Here is a 13,310-nt window from a genome sequence, read left to right as displayed (position 1 = left end):
GCTCCCACATCTGGTCTAGTTGCGCATGGTGGAATGAGGGGATTCCCGTTGGGTCTTGGCCCAGTTAAGACCGTATTTCAAAAGGGCACCTTAATGAGGCCCAGAGGCAGCAGGCAATTCACGGGAAACTTTATTGAGGAGGAGGCCGAAAAAGCCCCAGATCAGCCAAGTTTGGACAGCACCTGCAGCGCATCTGCCCGCCCCAGCTGGGCCAGGTGTGTGCCAAACTGCCCCAGAGAAGCAGAGGGCTCCCTTGCCACCACCATCTCGATCAGGGCCCGCAGTGGCGAGCGACTGGGTCGCAGTGAGTAGGCAAAGGTGGACCAGGCAGCGGGCACTCCGTACCTCGCCGCCAGGTGTCTCGTGGTGCCGCGTGCCATCCCCCCACCTGGCCCAGGTTCAGGATCCAGCAGCACTATCAGCTCCTCCAGCACCTCCAGCTCATCCAGGAGGCGAGACAGGGGCTGTGATGCCAGACTCGGCAGTTCTGGGAGACACATGGAGGGGTGAGGAAGAGGAAGGGCAATCTTCTAGTCCACCTTTTCCCTCCCTGGCACGTCCCCGACTAACCTCTGCCCAGGAGTGGAACCAGAGAGACCTTATCCCCCGCGTCTGATGCCTCCAGGGAGCCTGGAGAGGACGAGGGCAAGGAGAAGACCGTATGGATACTGGTGTCGCCACAAACCAAGCCGGGGTAGGGATGGAGGACTTTGGCCCGGCGGTGACACCGCTGGGCAAGCAGAAGGATCACTGCTGAGGTCACCAGCAGAACCAGCACCATGAGAACCAGCACCACTGGCAGGGCAAAATTCGGCAAGGCCTGCTGAGTGACGTTGCGCTCAGGTGTCCAGGAGACACTGGAAATCGCTGATGGGCTGGGCTCCTGGGAGCTATAGACTCTGGGTTTCCCAGACTTGAGAGGACAGGGCTCCTTGGGAGGGACCGGCTTCTGCAAATAGGTTGGAGTAAAGCTGGAGGCGTGCCCCACCCACTTCTGCCCCCCTCAGCCTGAACCTCCCATCCTTATATCCCTCAGTGGGACCAAATCCCTACCTGAGCCAGCGACCCACCCCCTAACCCAGGTAGGTCTCCTGATACAACTATTCCCCCAACCCTATTATTCTCTTCAGTGGGACTACACTCCCTCCCTTAGTCCAGACCCCGCCCACCTAACCCCAAAACCACTCCCCCCAGCCCCTGTCCCGCATCCGACAGGCTGCACCCCTTCCCAGGCCCTCCGGGGCCTACCCGCACCTCTCTGCAGCGACGCTGGGTTCCGCTCCTGCTCCCTGCGGGAGCGGGGGCCGTGGCTCCGGCGCCACAAGGGCTACATAGCTCCGCATTGTCGGGGTTGCACTGCCCAAAGGGACACTCTTTGAAGGGGTATGTCACGTGATCGGCAAAATCATTGAATCCGCAGTTTTCCGAAAACTCGTAGTCTGGTGGGAAACAAAGTCTCACGTGTGGCTGCCCAGCCCCTCCTCTTCTGCACTAACGACTCCCTTTCCCCTTTGTCCTATCCCGACCTTGTACTCGACTCACCCACCCTATCCGTGGACGTGCCACCCTCCCCGCACTGGCCAAGCAGGCTCAAGACCCTCTCTACACAGGCCCCGCCCCGCTTCGGCACCAAGTCCCACCCACTCCCGATTTAGCCACACAGCCCACCCTCTGAACACCGCCGAGATTCGGCCCCTCTCACTGGCAGGACCACTTCGCCTTGGCACTAACGTAACCCATACCATCCCTTCCGTCACAGGCTCAGCGCCCCTGCCGTCTTATCTGCATAGGGCCGGCCGCCCCCACGCAGAAGGAAGCCTCACAGACAATAATCCACAGACCTCGTCCCTTCCCCATCTCCTTATCACCTCCTGGCTCCGCCCTCATACCCCGGCCCCTGCTCCTCACCCGGGCAGGGGGGCGGCCCAAAGCGCTGCAGGCAGCTGCTGCAGCACCGGTTATCAGGGTTCCAGTACTCTAGGCGCCCGCAGTGCTGGGAGGCCTCCCGAGGCGCAGCCTGAGCCAGAAGTAGTGCCGCAGTCAGGAGGCGGCGTAGGGGCCCCATCCGGGCGGGGTCTGTAGCCTGGGGGGCCATGACCACAGAACTTCCGGCCACAGCGCCTCTGTCACACTTTCCAGGAAACCAGGGCAGAAGAAGGAAGCAGTGATGTGGGGGCTTGGGATACCCAAACCGTTTTGGAAGACGGGGAACCTACCGCCCCCCCCCCCCACCCCAGCCCCTAGTCCAGCTCCTGACCCGTTATTAGAAGGACCACCAAGGCCTCTAGATTGCTAGAATGAGGACTCAGGAACCACAGAGTGGATTCATATCCCACCGCTGCCATCTTCCTTACCTCTTTTCTCATCCCTAAAACAGGAGAACAGTACCTGTCTCAAAGGTTTATTTCGAAGACTTAAAACCATTACTAGAAGTAAACTGCTTAGAACAGCACCTAGCATACAGTAAGCTTAACTATTAGGTATCGCGAACTCCCACCTCAGGGGAGCTGGCATGGAGCACCCGGACCTCACCCTCTGGAGACTCCCACTCAACTCCCAGGGGCCTTACCTTAGCTCCTAACCCCAATCTCCTCCGGGCTGGGAATCCTCCAACCTGCCACAATCAGGCACCTCCCCCTTGAGAAGCCTTCGAGAAATGTCCTGAAGTTCCCAGCACAAAAGCGTCCCCACTGCTACGGGTCCCACTGAGGGGTTTCTAGAGCCTTGGGCCCGGAGCCTGCTGCTTTCCCACCTGTTGCTGGAAGTTCTTCAGCTGAAGTTGTGGCCAGAGCCCAGCCCGCTTCCCCTTTTCGTCAGGAGATGCGGGGGTGGAAGGAAACTCCAGCCCACAGCTAGGCTCAAGCTAACAGGTTCTAAACCCTCAATACAGAACTTTATTAGGGGAAGGGTGGTAAAGGAAGGTCCCTGTGTTTAACAGATTAACATCACGGAGCCCCGGAGCCTGGGGAAGACGGCGCTGGGGAGGTGAGGAAGCTTTCAGGAGGTGTTCTGGCCAGGAACATTTATGCCTGTCAGGGGTGGAGGTCAAGGGAGCCAGGGTCTCAGAAGCGGCCATGCCGGTGGTCTGGGGAACGTCTTCGGTTTCTTTCTCGGGGGCGGTGACCAGTATGGGACCTTGGGGGTGACCTGGGAACAGGAGAGGAGAGATGAGGGTTAGAGCTGTGAAAAATGTTGCACACTTCCCCAGGCCTGCCTCTCAGTTCTGGGGTAGGGCAGGGCAGGTGATGAAATAACCAGAGTTACTGAGTGGTATCAGGACAGGTGCTCAGGAACTGATCTCTGGATTGGAGATCCAGACTGGTCTTGGGTTTGGGGGTTTGGAGTTCCAGCTGGTTTTGGGGTTGAGATTTAGGCGCTGGTCCTGGGATGATGCTCAGAACTAGTCTTAGGATCTAAAAGAGACACGCTGTTATGGGGACATAGGATAAGGTCCATCCCAGGGTACAAAGGCCTTAGGGTATGAGACATCCTGACAAGCTGATCCTGAGGTACCTGCGCCTGGGTCCTCGCCCATACAGCTGACGTCGAAGATTCCGGGAGATGGGCCGAAGGTGCATGAAGTTGCAGAAGCCACCCCGGGTACATTCCCTGGGTAGGGGATAGATGGATGGAGGACGCTGCCGTCGATGACAGCTTCCCAACACACAGGAGTCTGGAACTCCTGGTGCCCATCCCACCCCCGTACTACCATACCCCATCTCGTATTGCCGACAGCACGACTCCCGGAAGTCGGTGACAGGAGACAGCTCAGCATGCACTGCCTGCCCATTGAACCAGCGGTTATTGAGTTCAGCCACTGCCCGCTCTGCATCCTCCTCACGCCGAAACTAAGGGAAAAATCGATCAGGGCTGGCAAACTCAGAAGTCTTTAGGGAATCAGTTAGCAGCTCTGGGGCTGGGCTGGATTTGGTGATGGACCTCAAGCTGTGAGGCTTCAGTGGTGACACTGAAATGCCTCCACCTGTAGGCTCTATTGGGGGGAAAGCAGACACCTTGACGTAGACATTGCCCACGAGGTGGTCCCCCAGGTTGTCGCACACATTCATCTCTTCAATCTCCCCGTACTTCTCCTGCAGCTCCGTGAACACCTCCTGCGGAAGATCAGGAGGCATTCAGCTGAGCTCCTGGCCCACAGGAGACTCAACCCATCCCTTGCCAACCCTCACCTCGAAGAAGTTATCATAGTGTTCTTGCACCTCCACGTCGCTCACGTGACCTGGAGGAGGGGGCAGGATGAAATCAGGGGGTGGCCTGCCGGGGTCTGTCTGCCCTGCCCCCAAGACCGGCCCCTCACTCACAGTGTGATCCGTCTGCGGTTTGGGCGGTGTTCTGTGGATTCCGGTACAGGTTGAGCAGCACTATGGTCTGAACAGAATTTAAAGGGGGCGGGGGCCTGAGCTCATGCAAAGGGATGGGGTATGAAGGTTGGGGCTGAGACCAGGCAACAGAGAAGAAGCCTAAGCACCTTGATTGAGCGCATCAGCGATGCTTGCGCTTAAGGAAACCAGAAGAGAAACCTAGCAGTCAGGGACAGCCCAGCAGTGTAGTTCGTAAGTACGGGGGCGTGGCGAGAGGGACCTGAGGGAAGGGGAGGAACCCGCAGAGGCCCGACAGGAAAAAAGCCGGTGGTAAGGTGGGCCTTTGAAATCCGGAAAAGGCGGGACCTCGTGATGATGGACAACAGAAGGGGAACGGCTGGGAGGCGTTAACCCTCAAGGCTCCGCCGTGCCGGGTCTCACCTGGCTGAAAGTCGGTTTGTTGTGAAGCCGGGAGCACCGGTCCCCGTGCCGGCAGGCCCCGATCTTAAAGTAAAAAGAGCAGTTAACCCTGGAAGAGGTGCAAAGACAGAGGTGAACCGAGGGCCGGGGAGGCCGGACACCCCAGAAACACCGCCCAACGCCTCCCAGCCACCAGGGAACCAAATGTCCCGGCCCCGGTCCCCGCAGGGGGCCACTCCCTGCGCCCGTTCTCACTTGTCCTTCTCAGTCCCGAATATCGAAGCTAAATATTCAGCCATTTTTACTCGAACCCTCCAACTCAGTCGGCTCTTTACGTCATTTCCGTTGCTTTAGAGCATTGGGAAGTGTAGTTTGTCGCTGCCTCCCTCCACCGCACGCGCTCCTAGACCGTCTGCTGCGCTTGCGTGTTGGAGACCTGCGCCCTCCCCGCAAAATCACCGCCTCCCGGAGTTCCCCGAAGGCGCATGCGTGCAGCGTTGCCTCACTGAAAAAGACTACAAACTCCAGAGATACTTGCGGTATCTCGCGCAAACGTCCGGAGTTGAATGTGGCAAAGGCTTCCAAGCGGAGGAAATAGGTTCCACTGGTGAGTTGGGGGTCGTTTCGCGTACCCCAATAGACGTGAAGAGCGTTCAACCCTGTCAGCTTGCTGGTGGGGGCCGGAGTACCCTTCTTTCAGCAAACCCACCCTTCAGTTTTATCTCCGTTTTGTCGTAATAGGGGCGTGGTTGTTCGCGATCCCTGCACCTGTCACCTGGGGTCAAGGCTCGGCTCTTGCCCTTACAGACCCTCGGGACGACTCCGCCTCAGCGCAACTATGAACTTGGAGCGGGTGTCCAACGAGGAGAAGCTAAATCTGTGCCGGAAGTACTACCTGGGTAAGGGCCGATTCCTAGAGTCCCAGGAGAAGAGAGGGGACCGGGACAGGACTAGAGCGCCCGACGGAAGAGGACCCGGGGACTTGGATTCTTGGGTCTTAGTTGCGGACTCCTGGGTCTGAGGGAAGTGTCTGAGACCTGAGGAGAGAGGAAGCTGGGTCCTCAACTTCTGGGTCCCAAGAGACAGGGGGGGGGGGGGGGGGGAAGCTGTGGGGCTGGATTCTGGGTCCTGAGAAATAGATGATTGAGGAGTCAGATTTTTGGGTCACAGGGAGGAGCCAGAATTCCTAAATCTCTGATAGAGGTCTCCATTTGAACTTGGACATGGGAGAGGGCTTCTGTCCTCTATGTAGAAGTTTGGGGCGGGGGTGAATGTCATTGCTTTTTGTTACAGTTTTGTTGTTGTTGTTGTTTTGTTTTGTTTTGTTTTCTCTTAGGTGGGTTTGCTTTCCTGCCTTTTCTCTGGTTGGTCAACATCTTCTGGTTCTTCCGAGAGGCGTTCCTAGTCCCGGCGTACACAGAGCAGAGCCAAATCAAAGGCTGTGAGTCTAGGACACAGATGAAGGGAGGCCATTGGGTGTCCAGAGGGAATGATGGAGGTTTCAGAATTCTGGGGCTCCCAAAGAGAAGAGAGGGCCAGTCTGGGGGAGGCCAGAGGGCAGTTGGAGGCCAACCTTACCCATTCCTGTTCCTTCTTACAGATGTCTGGCGCTCAGCTGTGGGCTTCCTCTTCTGGGTGATTGTACTCACAACCTGGATCACCATCTTCCAGATCTACCGGCCCCGTTGGGGCGCCCTTGGTGACTATCTCTCCTTCACCATACCCCTAGGTACCCCCTGATAGCTTCCTACACAGGCCTGGGACTTGCTCATTCTCTCATTCTCCCAGGATGGGCTCCTCTACTCTAAGCCCCTCTCAAGCCCCTAAGACTTGTTCCCATCTCCTGTGTTCTTTGCTGACATCCCCCAATAAAGGACTCTAATTCTCTGTATGGACTTCCTGGATCTTTTGGAGGTTGAAGCATAAAATGGTTATTAATATTCAGAAACGTGTATTGAATGCTCACTTTGTGCCAGGCTTAGTGCTTCACACAGTAGTGCAATCCTTCACTCTATGAACCCTCTGAAATAGGAATTTTTCTGCTCAGGAACCCTATTTTACAGATGCAGAATAAGAAAGAAACAATGCTTCCTTTACTAGGGGCTGCTATCCTGTCCTGGGTGCGGGGGGGGGGGGTGGGGTGTGAATTTGAAAACTCTACTTTCCCACTTGGCCTCGGTACTCTCATCAGAAATGTGGATACTGGGGCACCTGGGTGGCTCAGTAGGTTAGGTGTCCAACTTCGGCTCAGGTCATGATCTCACTGTTCATGAGTTCGAGCCCTCCATCAGGCTCTGTGCTAACAGCTCAGAGCCTGGAACCTACTTTGGATTTTGTGTCTCCCTCTCTCTCTGCCCTCCCCTGTTCATGCTCTGTCTCTATCTTTCTCTCAAAAATAAAACATTAAAAAAAATTTTTTTTTTTAAGAAATGTGGATATCAATACTACCTCTTAGAATTTATCAGACCCAAAGCATCTGTGGTAAATGAAGTTTCCCATTTTCTGAAGGAGATGTTGTCTGCAGCAATAAACATAGCCAAGAGCTTTATCAGAGGCTTCCTTGACCGTCTTACTTAAAATTTCAATCCGTAACGTTGGTACTCCCTAAGTGCCTTGAGGTTGTATTCTTTCTTTTATTACATTTCTTTTAAACTGTTTTACTTCTTTCTTGTAATCTTACATCCTCTGAAATATAAGCTCTATTACGGCAGGAATTTTTGTCGGTTTTGTTCTGTGCAGTGTCCCCAGTGCCTAGAAGAGTGCCTGGCACGCTAATAAATATTTGCTAAGTAAATGGTTGCTCCTGAGGAGAGATTAACAGGTAGCTGGCACCTGGCGAGGGCTCAGTGAGGTTGAACCCGGCCTAACTCCAGACTTGTCTTCTTCTCGGGGACAAGAAGGACTCCTACGGTTAGATAAATCTTGGTAATAGCTAAATTGGTTTTCCTCAAAGCGCCTAACACTACAAGTTCCAAGAAACCTCACGCAGCCCTGTCCTACGTCTCCCACCGTGCCTCGCGCGGCGCAGGCGTTGTTACCCTGGCTGTGTCTCGGACGTAGAACTACACCTCCCAGGAAGCACCCCGGGATGCCGTTGCTTTGTTTCCGGAAACGGGGCCTCAGAAAGGTGGGACTTACAGCTGGGAGCAGATGGCAGCGGTGTCAATTGGTCAGGGACGAGATCGACGGTGGCACTGCCAAATGGGAACAAGCAATTGCCAAAGGGACCCCGCCCACAGAAGGGAAACAGAGGAGGTGGCGGCTGTAGTGGCGGTCGCCGCCGGACACTGCTCAGCGCGGAGGACTGGTCGCACACAAAGCTTATCTTTGACCTCTTCCCGTCAGTCTTCGGCCTCCATTTATGACCCGGGGCTCTTTGGCCTCCTCTGACCCAGCTAGCCACACCTCAGACCCAAGCCATGTTTCCGGTGAAGGTGAAAGTGGAGAAATCAGGTGAGGACCCCGAGGTAGGGGGCCTGTAGGGGAGCACCGGACCCATCAGGGTATGGTAGTCCCGATAGATAAGATTGTCGCGATCAGACGGACCACGCGACTTGTTCCTGCCGCCCACCTGACTATCGCCATGTCAGGCATTGAACGATTCTTGCCATCTTCATACCCTCCCGGTCTGTGTTGAAGGTAGCGTTGAGATTGAATGGTGGTGGCTCAGACCGTGTGGTACAGTAAGACCCGGGGATCCTGAGACGTGTGACAATGAAAAGGACACTTCTTGCCTCTGCCTCGGTTTCCCCATTTCCAGCAGTGGTCATGAGTCAAGCATTGTGTTCAGCACTTGAAGTACAGAGAAGCCTTTAATCCTCCCGGTCCCTGTATCCCAGTAATGCTAGGAAGTAGGAAGTGTGGTAGACTGGGAAACCGAAGCTGAGAGAGAGGAAGTCATTTTGGGTTGCGTCCGAGCTGATGGGAACCCAGGACTGGCATGTTAATGAGGGTGGTGGGAGAGGCATGGAATCCAGACCCCCAAAAAAGCAAAATGATTTGTAGGGTGTTAGGTGGTATAAGTTCTAATAAAACGAAACAGGAGAAGGTAAGATCAGGAGTGAGGCAAGGTGGGGCACCTGAGTGGCTGAGTCCGTTGAGCCCTGTGACTTCAGCTCAGGTCATGATCTCAGGGTTCATGAGTTCCTGCCCCACGTCCAGCTCTGTACTGACAGCCCAGAGCCTGGATCCTGCTTAGGATTCATTCATTCTCTTTCTCTTTCTCTCTGTCTCTTTCTCTTTCTCGAAAATAAATAATTAAAAAAAAAAAAAAAAAAAAAAAAAAAAGAAGGAGTGAGGACAGATGAGGGAACAGCAAATCAGATGTAGGAAATAGCTCTGAAAAGGTCCTGAGGTGGAAGACTCATCTGCCACGTTCAAGGCCCAGCAGAGAGGCCAGTGTGTCTGGAGCAGAGAGAGTCAGGTGGAGAGTGTGAGATGATGGCAAACAGGGAGAGGGAGGAGGACAGTTCTTGTGGATCCAAGTTAGGACTTTGGCTTTTGTTCTGAGGGAAATGGGAAGCCAAAGGAGGGTTTTGAACTGAGGAGTGAGTTAATAAAGATCTCCCCCAAATTCCAAAAAAAAAAAAAAAAAAAAAAATCATGAGTGGAAGAGTATAATATAACGGCCTGACTACAGATGATGGTGGGGGCGGGGGGCAGGCAGGGTCATTGGAGGCCTGTGAACACCCGGCCAAAGAGTTCAGACTCAGTCCTGGGGAACTACGGAGTGGTGGACTATTCTATGCAGGGGAGGATCAGGGTGGGTTTGGTTTTCCAAAGAGTCTCCTGGCCACGTTGTGCAGGGTAGGTCAGAGGAGGAGATTGAGGCTGGGAGCCTGGGGGAAGGGAGAGAACCAGGATAGGGAGAGAGCAGAGAGATACTCAGGAGGCCAAGTGGACAGGCCATGGGGTTGGTGAGCTGGGGTGGAGGAGGATGAGAGGTGTCTATTATGAGGCCCAGTGAAGGACTGGGGGAGTGGGGCTACCCCAGAGATGGGGGCCCAGGAAAAGTGGTAAAGTTTAGAGAGACACTAGGCCAGTGTGGACCCAGTAGATGGGAGGGGCCTAGGGGATGTCCAGGGGGAGGTATCCAGGAGACCATGGGATCCCAAGGTCTGAGGTTCAGGAGAGAAGCAGGGCCTAGGGAAAGAGATGTGGGTATGTATGATTTATACCTGGGCTCTTGTCCAGGGCTCTCTGTTAGAATCTCAGCTGCCTGCAGCCCTTCACCCCCACCCTGCCTCTCCTCCATGCTGTTGGGAATCCCTGCCTCTTTCATCCCAGGGCTGGCAAAGCATGTCCCCAAGCGTCCTTCCAGGCTTTGAGCCCTGGACTAGAGTGATGCTAGGTACTGGTTGGAACGAGAGCAAACACCCCACAAAGGCGAGAGGAGAATATTTATAACATCATCACCTCTTTAAGTTCTATGACGAGGGGAGGCAAACACAGAGGCCAACAGAGCCAGGAATGCAGGAAGGTAGGCCCATATCTCATTTCGAGCGGGGCAGGGGGGGAGCCAAAAATGGATATTTTAGGTGCAGTCTCTCAATTATTACATGTTGTCCATTTAGATTCAGTTCAGATTTAAAATAACACCACTGCCTCAGCCAAACAGACCACATCTGGGAGCTACATTCTGCACCCAGTTTGAGTCTCTGCCTTATAACTTCATCTGTGGAGTGCCTGAGTGCAAATCCTCAGTCCTGCAATTTCCTAGCCTAACTTGTCTGTGCCTCAGTTTCATCATCCATAAGATGGGGACAATCCTATCTACCTGCCAGAGTTATTGTGAGAATTTAAAGGGTTAATACGTGTAATGTGCTTGGGACAATTCTTGGCACATAATAAGTACTCTGTACATCTTATTGTAATTGCATCTTGCTAAGAGGTTCATATATAACATAGGTTTGTTTAAAAAAAAATTTTACATTTTATTTTTGAGAGAGAGACAGAGCACAAGTGGGGGAGGGGCAGAGAAAGAGAGGGAGACACAGGGTCTGAAGCAGTCTCCAGGCTCTGAGCTGTGAGTACTGAGCCCGACACGGGGCTTGAACTCAGGAACAGGGAGATCATGAGCTGAGCCCAAGTTGGACACTTAGCCAACTGAGCCACCCAGGTGCCCCAACATAGGTTTATTTAAACCTCAAATGGTCCTTGCAGATAGGTATCGTTGGGAGACCTATTTTCAAGTTGAGGAAGCAGGCTCAGTGAGGTAAGGTGACTTGCGTTTGGTCACACATGAGCATGTGGGACAACCCTGGAACCCAGAGCTCTTGCTCATCACGTCAGTTGTCTTTGCCCACTGCACCGCCCAATGTGCCTGGGCCCGGCCGTAGGCTTGGATGTGGATGTCCTTCAGCCTAGTTGGCTGCCCACCTGCGATGGGCCTTAGAACCGACTCCTGGTTGGTATCTTCTTCCCCAGAGCTGGAGATGGCCAAGGCCCGGAACCAACTTGATGCTGTCCTGCAGTGTCTGCTGGAGAAGAGTCACATGGACAGGTTGGGACCTAGCCCAGCAGGGGTTATGGGTCGTCCTGGGTGGATCTGGGTAGGACCCCAGAGGCTGGCTTAGGGAGGAAGGGGCCCAATGGAAAAGCTACTTGGTGCCTTCCCACTTGCCCCTGGGAACCCTGAGCCCACAGTTCTCTTCCACTAGCAGGGAGCGCCTGGAGGAGGAAGCTGGGAAAACCCCCTCGGACACCCACAACAAGTAAGTTTTGTTAATGGGATCTGTATCTGAGGGCTCGTGCTGGATAACTTCCTTCTTCATCCAGGCTCTGACCACTCTGCCCCACACTTCCTCCACCGCAGTCCTGACCACCCTGCATGTACAGAGACCCTGTGGCAGCAGAAGCTTAGGTTTCCTTATGGTTGGCACTTCCAGCCCTGGAGGCGTGGGTGGGATGCAGGGCCTAAGAGTTCGGTGGGGTCCCTGTGAACGTCTCAGTCTCCCCAGGGTACCTTTTGGGGTTTTAAGCAGTCATTTGTTTTAGAGTCACCTGCTGACATCTTGTGTCTCCCCACAGGGATTGTTCCATTGCATCTACCGGCAAACGGTAAGGCGGCAGGGGCCCCAGCCAACTGACAAGAAGTCTCCAACCCCTGCCCTGGTCCTGATGTTCTCCTGCCCCACACAGACCATCCGCCCGCTTCCCCCACCAGCGGAGGAAGAAGAGGAGGGAGATGGATGACGGGCTGGCTGAGGGAGGGCCGCAGCGATCCAGTGAGTAGGCGGTGACTCTAGAGGGCTGGCCATGATGGGGAGCTATGGGAGGATGTTCACACACCTTCCCCTCCCGTCACCCTAGACACATATGTGATCAAGCTGTTTGACCGGAGTGTGGACTTGGCTCAGTTCAGTGAGAACACACCATTGTACCCAATCTGCCGTGCCTGGATGCGCAACAGCCCCTCAGTGCGCGAGCGAGAACGCTCACCCAGCTCGCCACTGCCCCCACTGCCCGAGGATGAGGAGGTTGGATGTGTGGTGGGGCCCCTCCCGGCAGCCAGGGGGGCAGTGGGTAGATAGATAACCACAGGGTGTCCTCCCAAAGCTAGTGGGATAGACAGGCACAGGTCTCTGTCCCTCAGTGATTTCTGGTCTGATGAGGCACACAGATATGAACATTTTGGCTGAGAGTATGGATGAACTCCCTAAACCAGACGGACACAGCTACCTGGCCTAGGAGGGAGAGGGAACAGGGCTCCCTTGGGCAGATAGATGTGACCAAAAGCTGGGGGGCTCAACAGGGGTCCTTAGTGCAAAAAGGTGTAGCCACCTGGCCTAGGGGAGAAGATGGGGGTCGTTGGGCTGAGCAGGAGTAACTGGGGGTCCCTGGGCTGGGCAGAGGTGGAGGGGGGTCCCTGGACTGGACAGGAGACACTCCTTTGGCATGGCTCTTAAGACAAGCCCCTGTGAGACCCCCATGTCTATTGTCACTGGATGAGGCAGGAGGGGTGAAGTATATAGTGCTGGCCTTCTTTAACTCTCTTGGGCCCGGGGTGGGGCCCTTGTGTCCCCAGAGTTCAGAGGTCACCAGCAGCAAGAGTCGCGATGTGTACAAGCTGCCTCCACCCACAGCCGCTGGGCCATCTGGTGATGCTTGCAGGTCCCGAATTCCATCCCCGCTGCAGCCTGAGACCCAGGGTACCCCCGATGATGAGGTGGGTATGCAAACTGACCCAGGGCTATGGGGCATATGTTACGAGGCTCGGGCATGGCCACCCAGCCTGGCTTCTCTGTCCACTCAGCCCTCCGAGCCTGAGCCCTCACCATCCACACTCATCTACCGCAACATGCAGCGCTGGAAACGCATCCGCCAGAGGTGAGCATCCCCATCCTGTTCGCACCCCTATGGCCTCTGCCCCAACTGCTGAGTCCTCCCTCTGCTTCTCCACCCCCACCACAGGTGGAAGGAGGCATCTCATCGGAACCAGCTTCGGTACTCAGAAAGCATGAAGATCCTACGGGAGATGTATGAGCGCCAGTGATGTTCCCCTGCTCCCCACATCCCCCCAATAAACATTCCCCTCCTTCACACCTTCACACTGGCCTCTGCTTGCTCCAG

At 55.0% G+C, this 13,310-nt stretch overlaps 4 protein-coding genes across 7 annotated transcripts; 2 read left to right on the top strand and 2 right to left on the bottom strand.

Annotated features, from left to right (window-relative positions):
* Positions 1-113: 113 nt before the first annotated feature.
* IGFLR1 (IGF like family receptor 1) lies at positions 114-2,371 on the bottom strand. The gene is made up of 5 exons (XM_060652188.2): positions 2,258-2,371; positions 1,909-2,131; positions 1,255-1,439; positions 571-949; positions 114-487 (listed from the first exon to the last, which is right to left on the bottom strand). The coding sequence occupies exons 2-5, from the start codon at positions 2,093-2,095 to the stop codon at positions 162-164; spliced, it is 1,077 nt and encodes a 358-aa protein (XP_060508171.1). The 5' UTR covers positions 2,096-2,131; positions 2,258-2,371; the 3' UTR covers positions 114-161.
* A 487-nt stretch (positions 2,372-2,858) lies between these two features.
* Positions 2,859-5,131, bottom strand: U2AF1L4 (U2 small nuclear RNA auxiliary factor 1 like 4). 2 transcript variants are annotated; one of them, XR_013552375.2, is made up of 9 exons: positions 4,995-5,131; positions 4,761-4,848; positions 4,320-4,386; positions 4,188-4,237; positions 4,014-4,112; positions 3,715-3,848; positions 3,514-3,609; positions 3,265-3,413; positions 2,859-3,147 (listed from the first exon to the last, which is right to left on the bottom strand). XR_013552375.2 is itself a non-coding variant. In XM_060652238.3 (8 exons), exons 1-8 carry the CDS (start codon positions 5,036-5,038, stop codon positions 3,063-3,065), a joined length of 663 nt encoding a protein of 220 aa, XP_060508221.1. In that variant the 5' UTR covers positions 5,039-5,126; the 3' UTR covers positions 2,859-3,062. The 2 variants fall into 2 exon arrangements, 1 of the variants encoding a protein (XP_060508221.1); XM_060652238.3 differs by lacking the exon at positions 3,265-3,413 and having other exon boundaries at positions 4,995-5,126.
* Positions 5,132-5,213: 82 nt separating this feature from the next.
* PSENEN (presenilin enhancer, gamma-secretase subunit) lies at positions 5,214-6,630 on the top strand. Of its 2 annotated transcripts, none has more exons than XM_060652247.2 (4): positions 5,214-5,346; positions 5,481-5,638; positions 6,076-6,180; positions 6,340-6,630. In XM_060652247.2, the coding sequence occupies exons 1-4, from the start codon at positions 5,306-5,308 to the stop codon at positions 6,477-6,479; spliced, it is 444 nt and encodes a 147-aa protein (XP_060508230.1). In that variant the 5' UTR covers positions 5,214-5,305; the 3' UTR covers positions 6,480-6,630. The 2 variants fall into 2 exon arrangements, with proteins under 2 accessions (XP_060508230.1, XP_078294631.1); XM_078438505.1 differs by having other exon boundaries at positions 5,235-5,346; positions 5,547-5,638.
* A 1,226-nt stretch (positions 6,631-7,856) lies between these two features.
* On the top strand, positions 7,857-13,288 carry LIN37 (lin-37 DREAM MuvB core complex component). Of its 2 annotated transcripts, none has more exons than XM_060652215.3 (9): positions 7,857-8,192; positions 11,166-11,241; positions 11,402-11,452; positions 11,769-11,798; positions 11,880-11,965; positions 12,051-12,217; positions 12,766-12,906; positions 12,994-13,067; positions 13,152-13,288. In XM_060652215.3, exons 1-9 carry the CDS (start codon positions 8,159-8,161, stop codon positions 13,231-13,233), a joined length of 741 nt encoding a protein of 246 aa, XP_060508198.1. In that variant the 5' UTR covers positions 7,857-8,158; the 3' UTR covers positions 13,234-13,288. The 2 variants fall into 2 exon arrangements, with proteins under 2 accessions (XP_060508198.1, XP_060508197.1); XM_060652214.3 differs by having other exon boundaries at positions 11,399-11,452.
* The last annotated feature ends 22 nt before the right edge of the window (positions 13,289-13,310 follow it).

This window comes from Panthera onca, chromosome E2, assembly GCF_046562875.1.
Source record: "Panthera onca isolate mPanOnc1 chromosome E2, mPanOnc1 haplotype 2, whole genome shotgun sequence".
In the NCBI taxonomy this organism is placed as follows: domain Eukaryota; kingdom Metazoa; phylum Chordata; class Mammalia; order Carnivora; family Felidae; genus Panthera; species Panthera onca.
Note: the sequence above shows the minus strand (reverse complement) of the source record. Positions and strands in the feature narration are given on the sequence as shown.

Bases quoted from the DNA above. Each gene is read 5' to 3' on its own strand.
- IGFLR1 (XM_060652188.2), bottom strand. From the start codon at position 2,095: ATGGCCCCCCAGGCTACAGACCCCGCCCGGATGGGGCCCCTACGCCGC. The intron at 1,440-1,908 runs GTGAGGAGCAGG...GTTTCCCACCAG, and splicing joins TGGGCCGCCCCCCTGCCCGG to ACTACGAGTTTTCGGAAAAC. The intron at 950-1,254 runs GTGCGGGTAGGC...ACCTATTTGCAG, and splicing joins CCCAGCGTCGCTGCAGAGAG to AAGCCGGTCCCTCCCAAGGA.
- PSENEN (XM_060652247.2), top strand. From the start codon at position 5,306: ATGTGGCAAAGGCTTCCAAGCGGAGGAAATAGGTTCCACTG. The intron at 5,639-6,075 runs GTAAGGGCCGAT...GTTTTCTCTTAG, and splicing joins GTGCCGGAAGTACTACCTGG to GTGGGTTTGCTTTCCTGCCT. The intron at 6,181-6,339 runs GTGAGTCTAGGA...TCCTTCTTACAG, and splicing joins GCAGAGCCAAATCAAAGGCT to ATGTCTGGCGCTCAGCTGTG.
- U2AF1L4 (XM_060652238.3), bottom strand. From the start codon at position 5,038: ATGGCTGAATATTTAGCTTCGATATTCGGGACTGAGAAGGACAA. The intron at 4,113-4,187 runs GTGAGGGTTGGC...GATCTTCCGCAG, and splicing joins ACTATGATAACTTCTTCGAG to GAGGTGTTCACGGAGCTGCA. The intron at 3,849-4,013 runs GTGTCTGCTTTC...TTTTTCCCTTAG, and splicing joins TGGGCAATGTCTACGTCAAG to TTTCGGCGTGAGGAGGATGC.
- LIN37 (XM_060652214.3), top strand. From the start codon at position 8,159: ATGTTTCCGGTGAAGGTGAAAGTGGAGAAATCAG. The intron at 11,799-11,879 runs GTAAGGCGGCAG...TGCCCCACACAG, and splicing joins ATTGCATCTACCGGCAAACG to ACCATCCGCCCGCTTCCCCC. The intron at 12,218-12,765 runs GTTGGATGTGTG...TTGTGTCCCCAG, and splicing joins CACTGCCCGAGGATGAGGAG to AGTTCAGAGGTCACCAGCAG.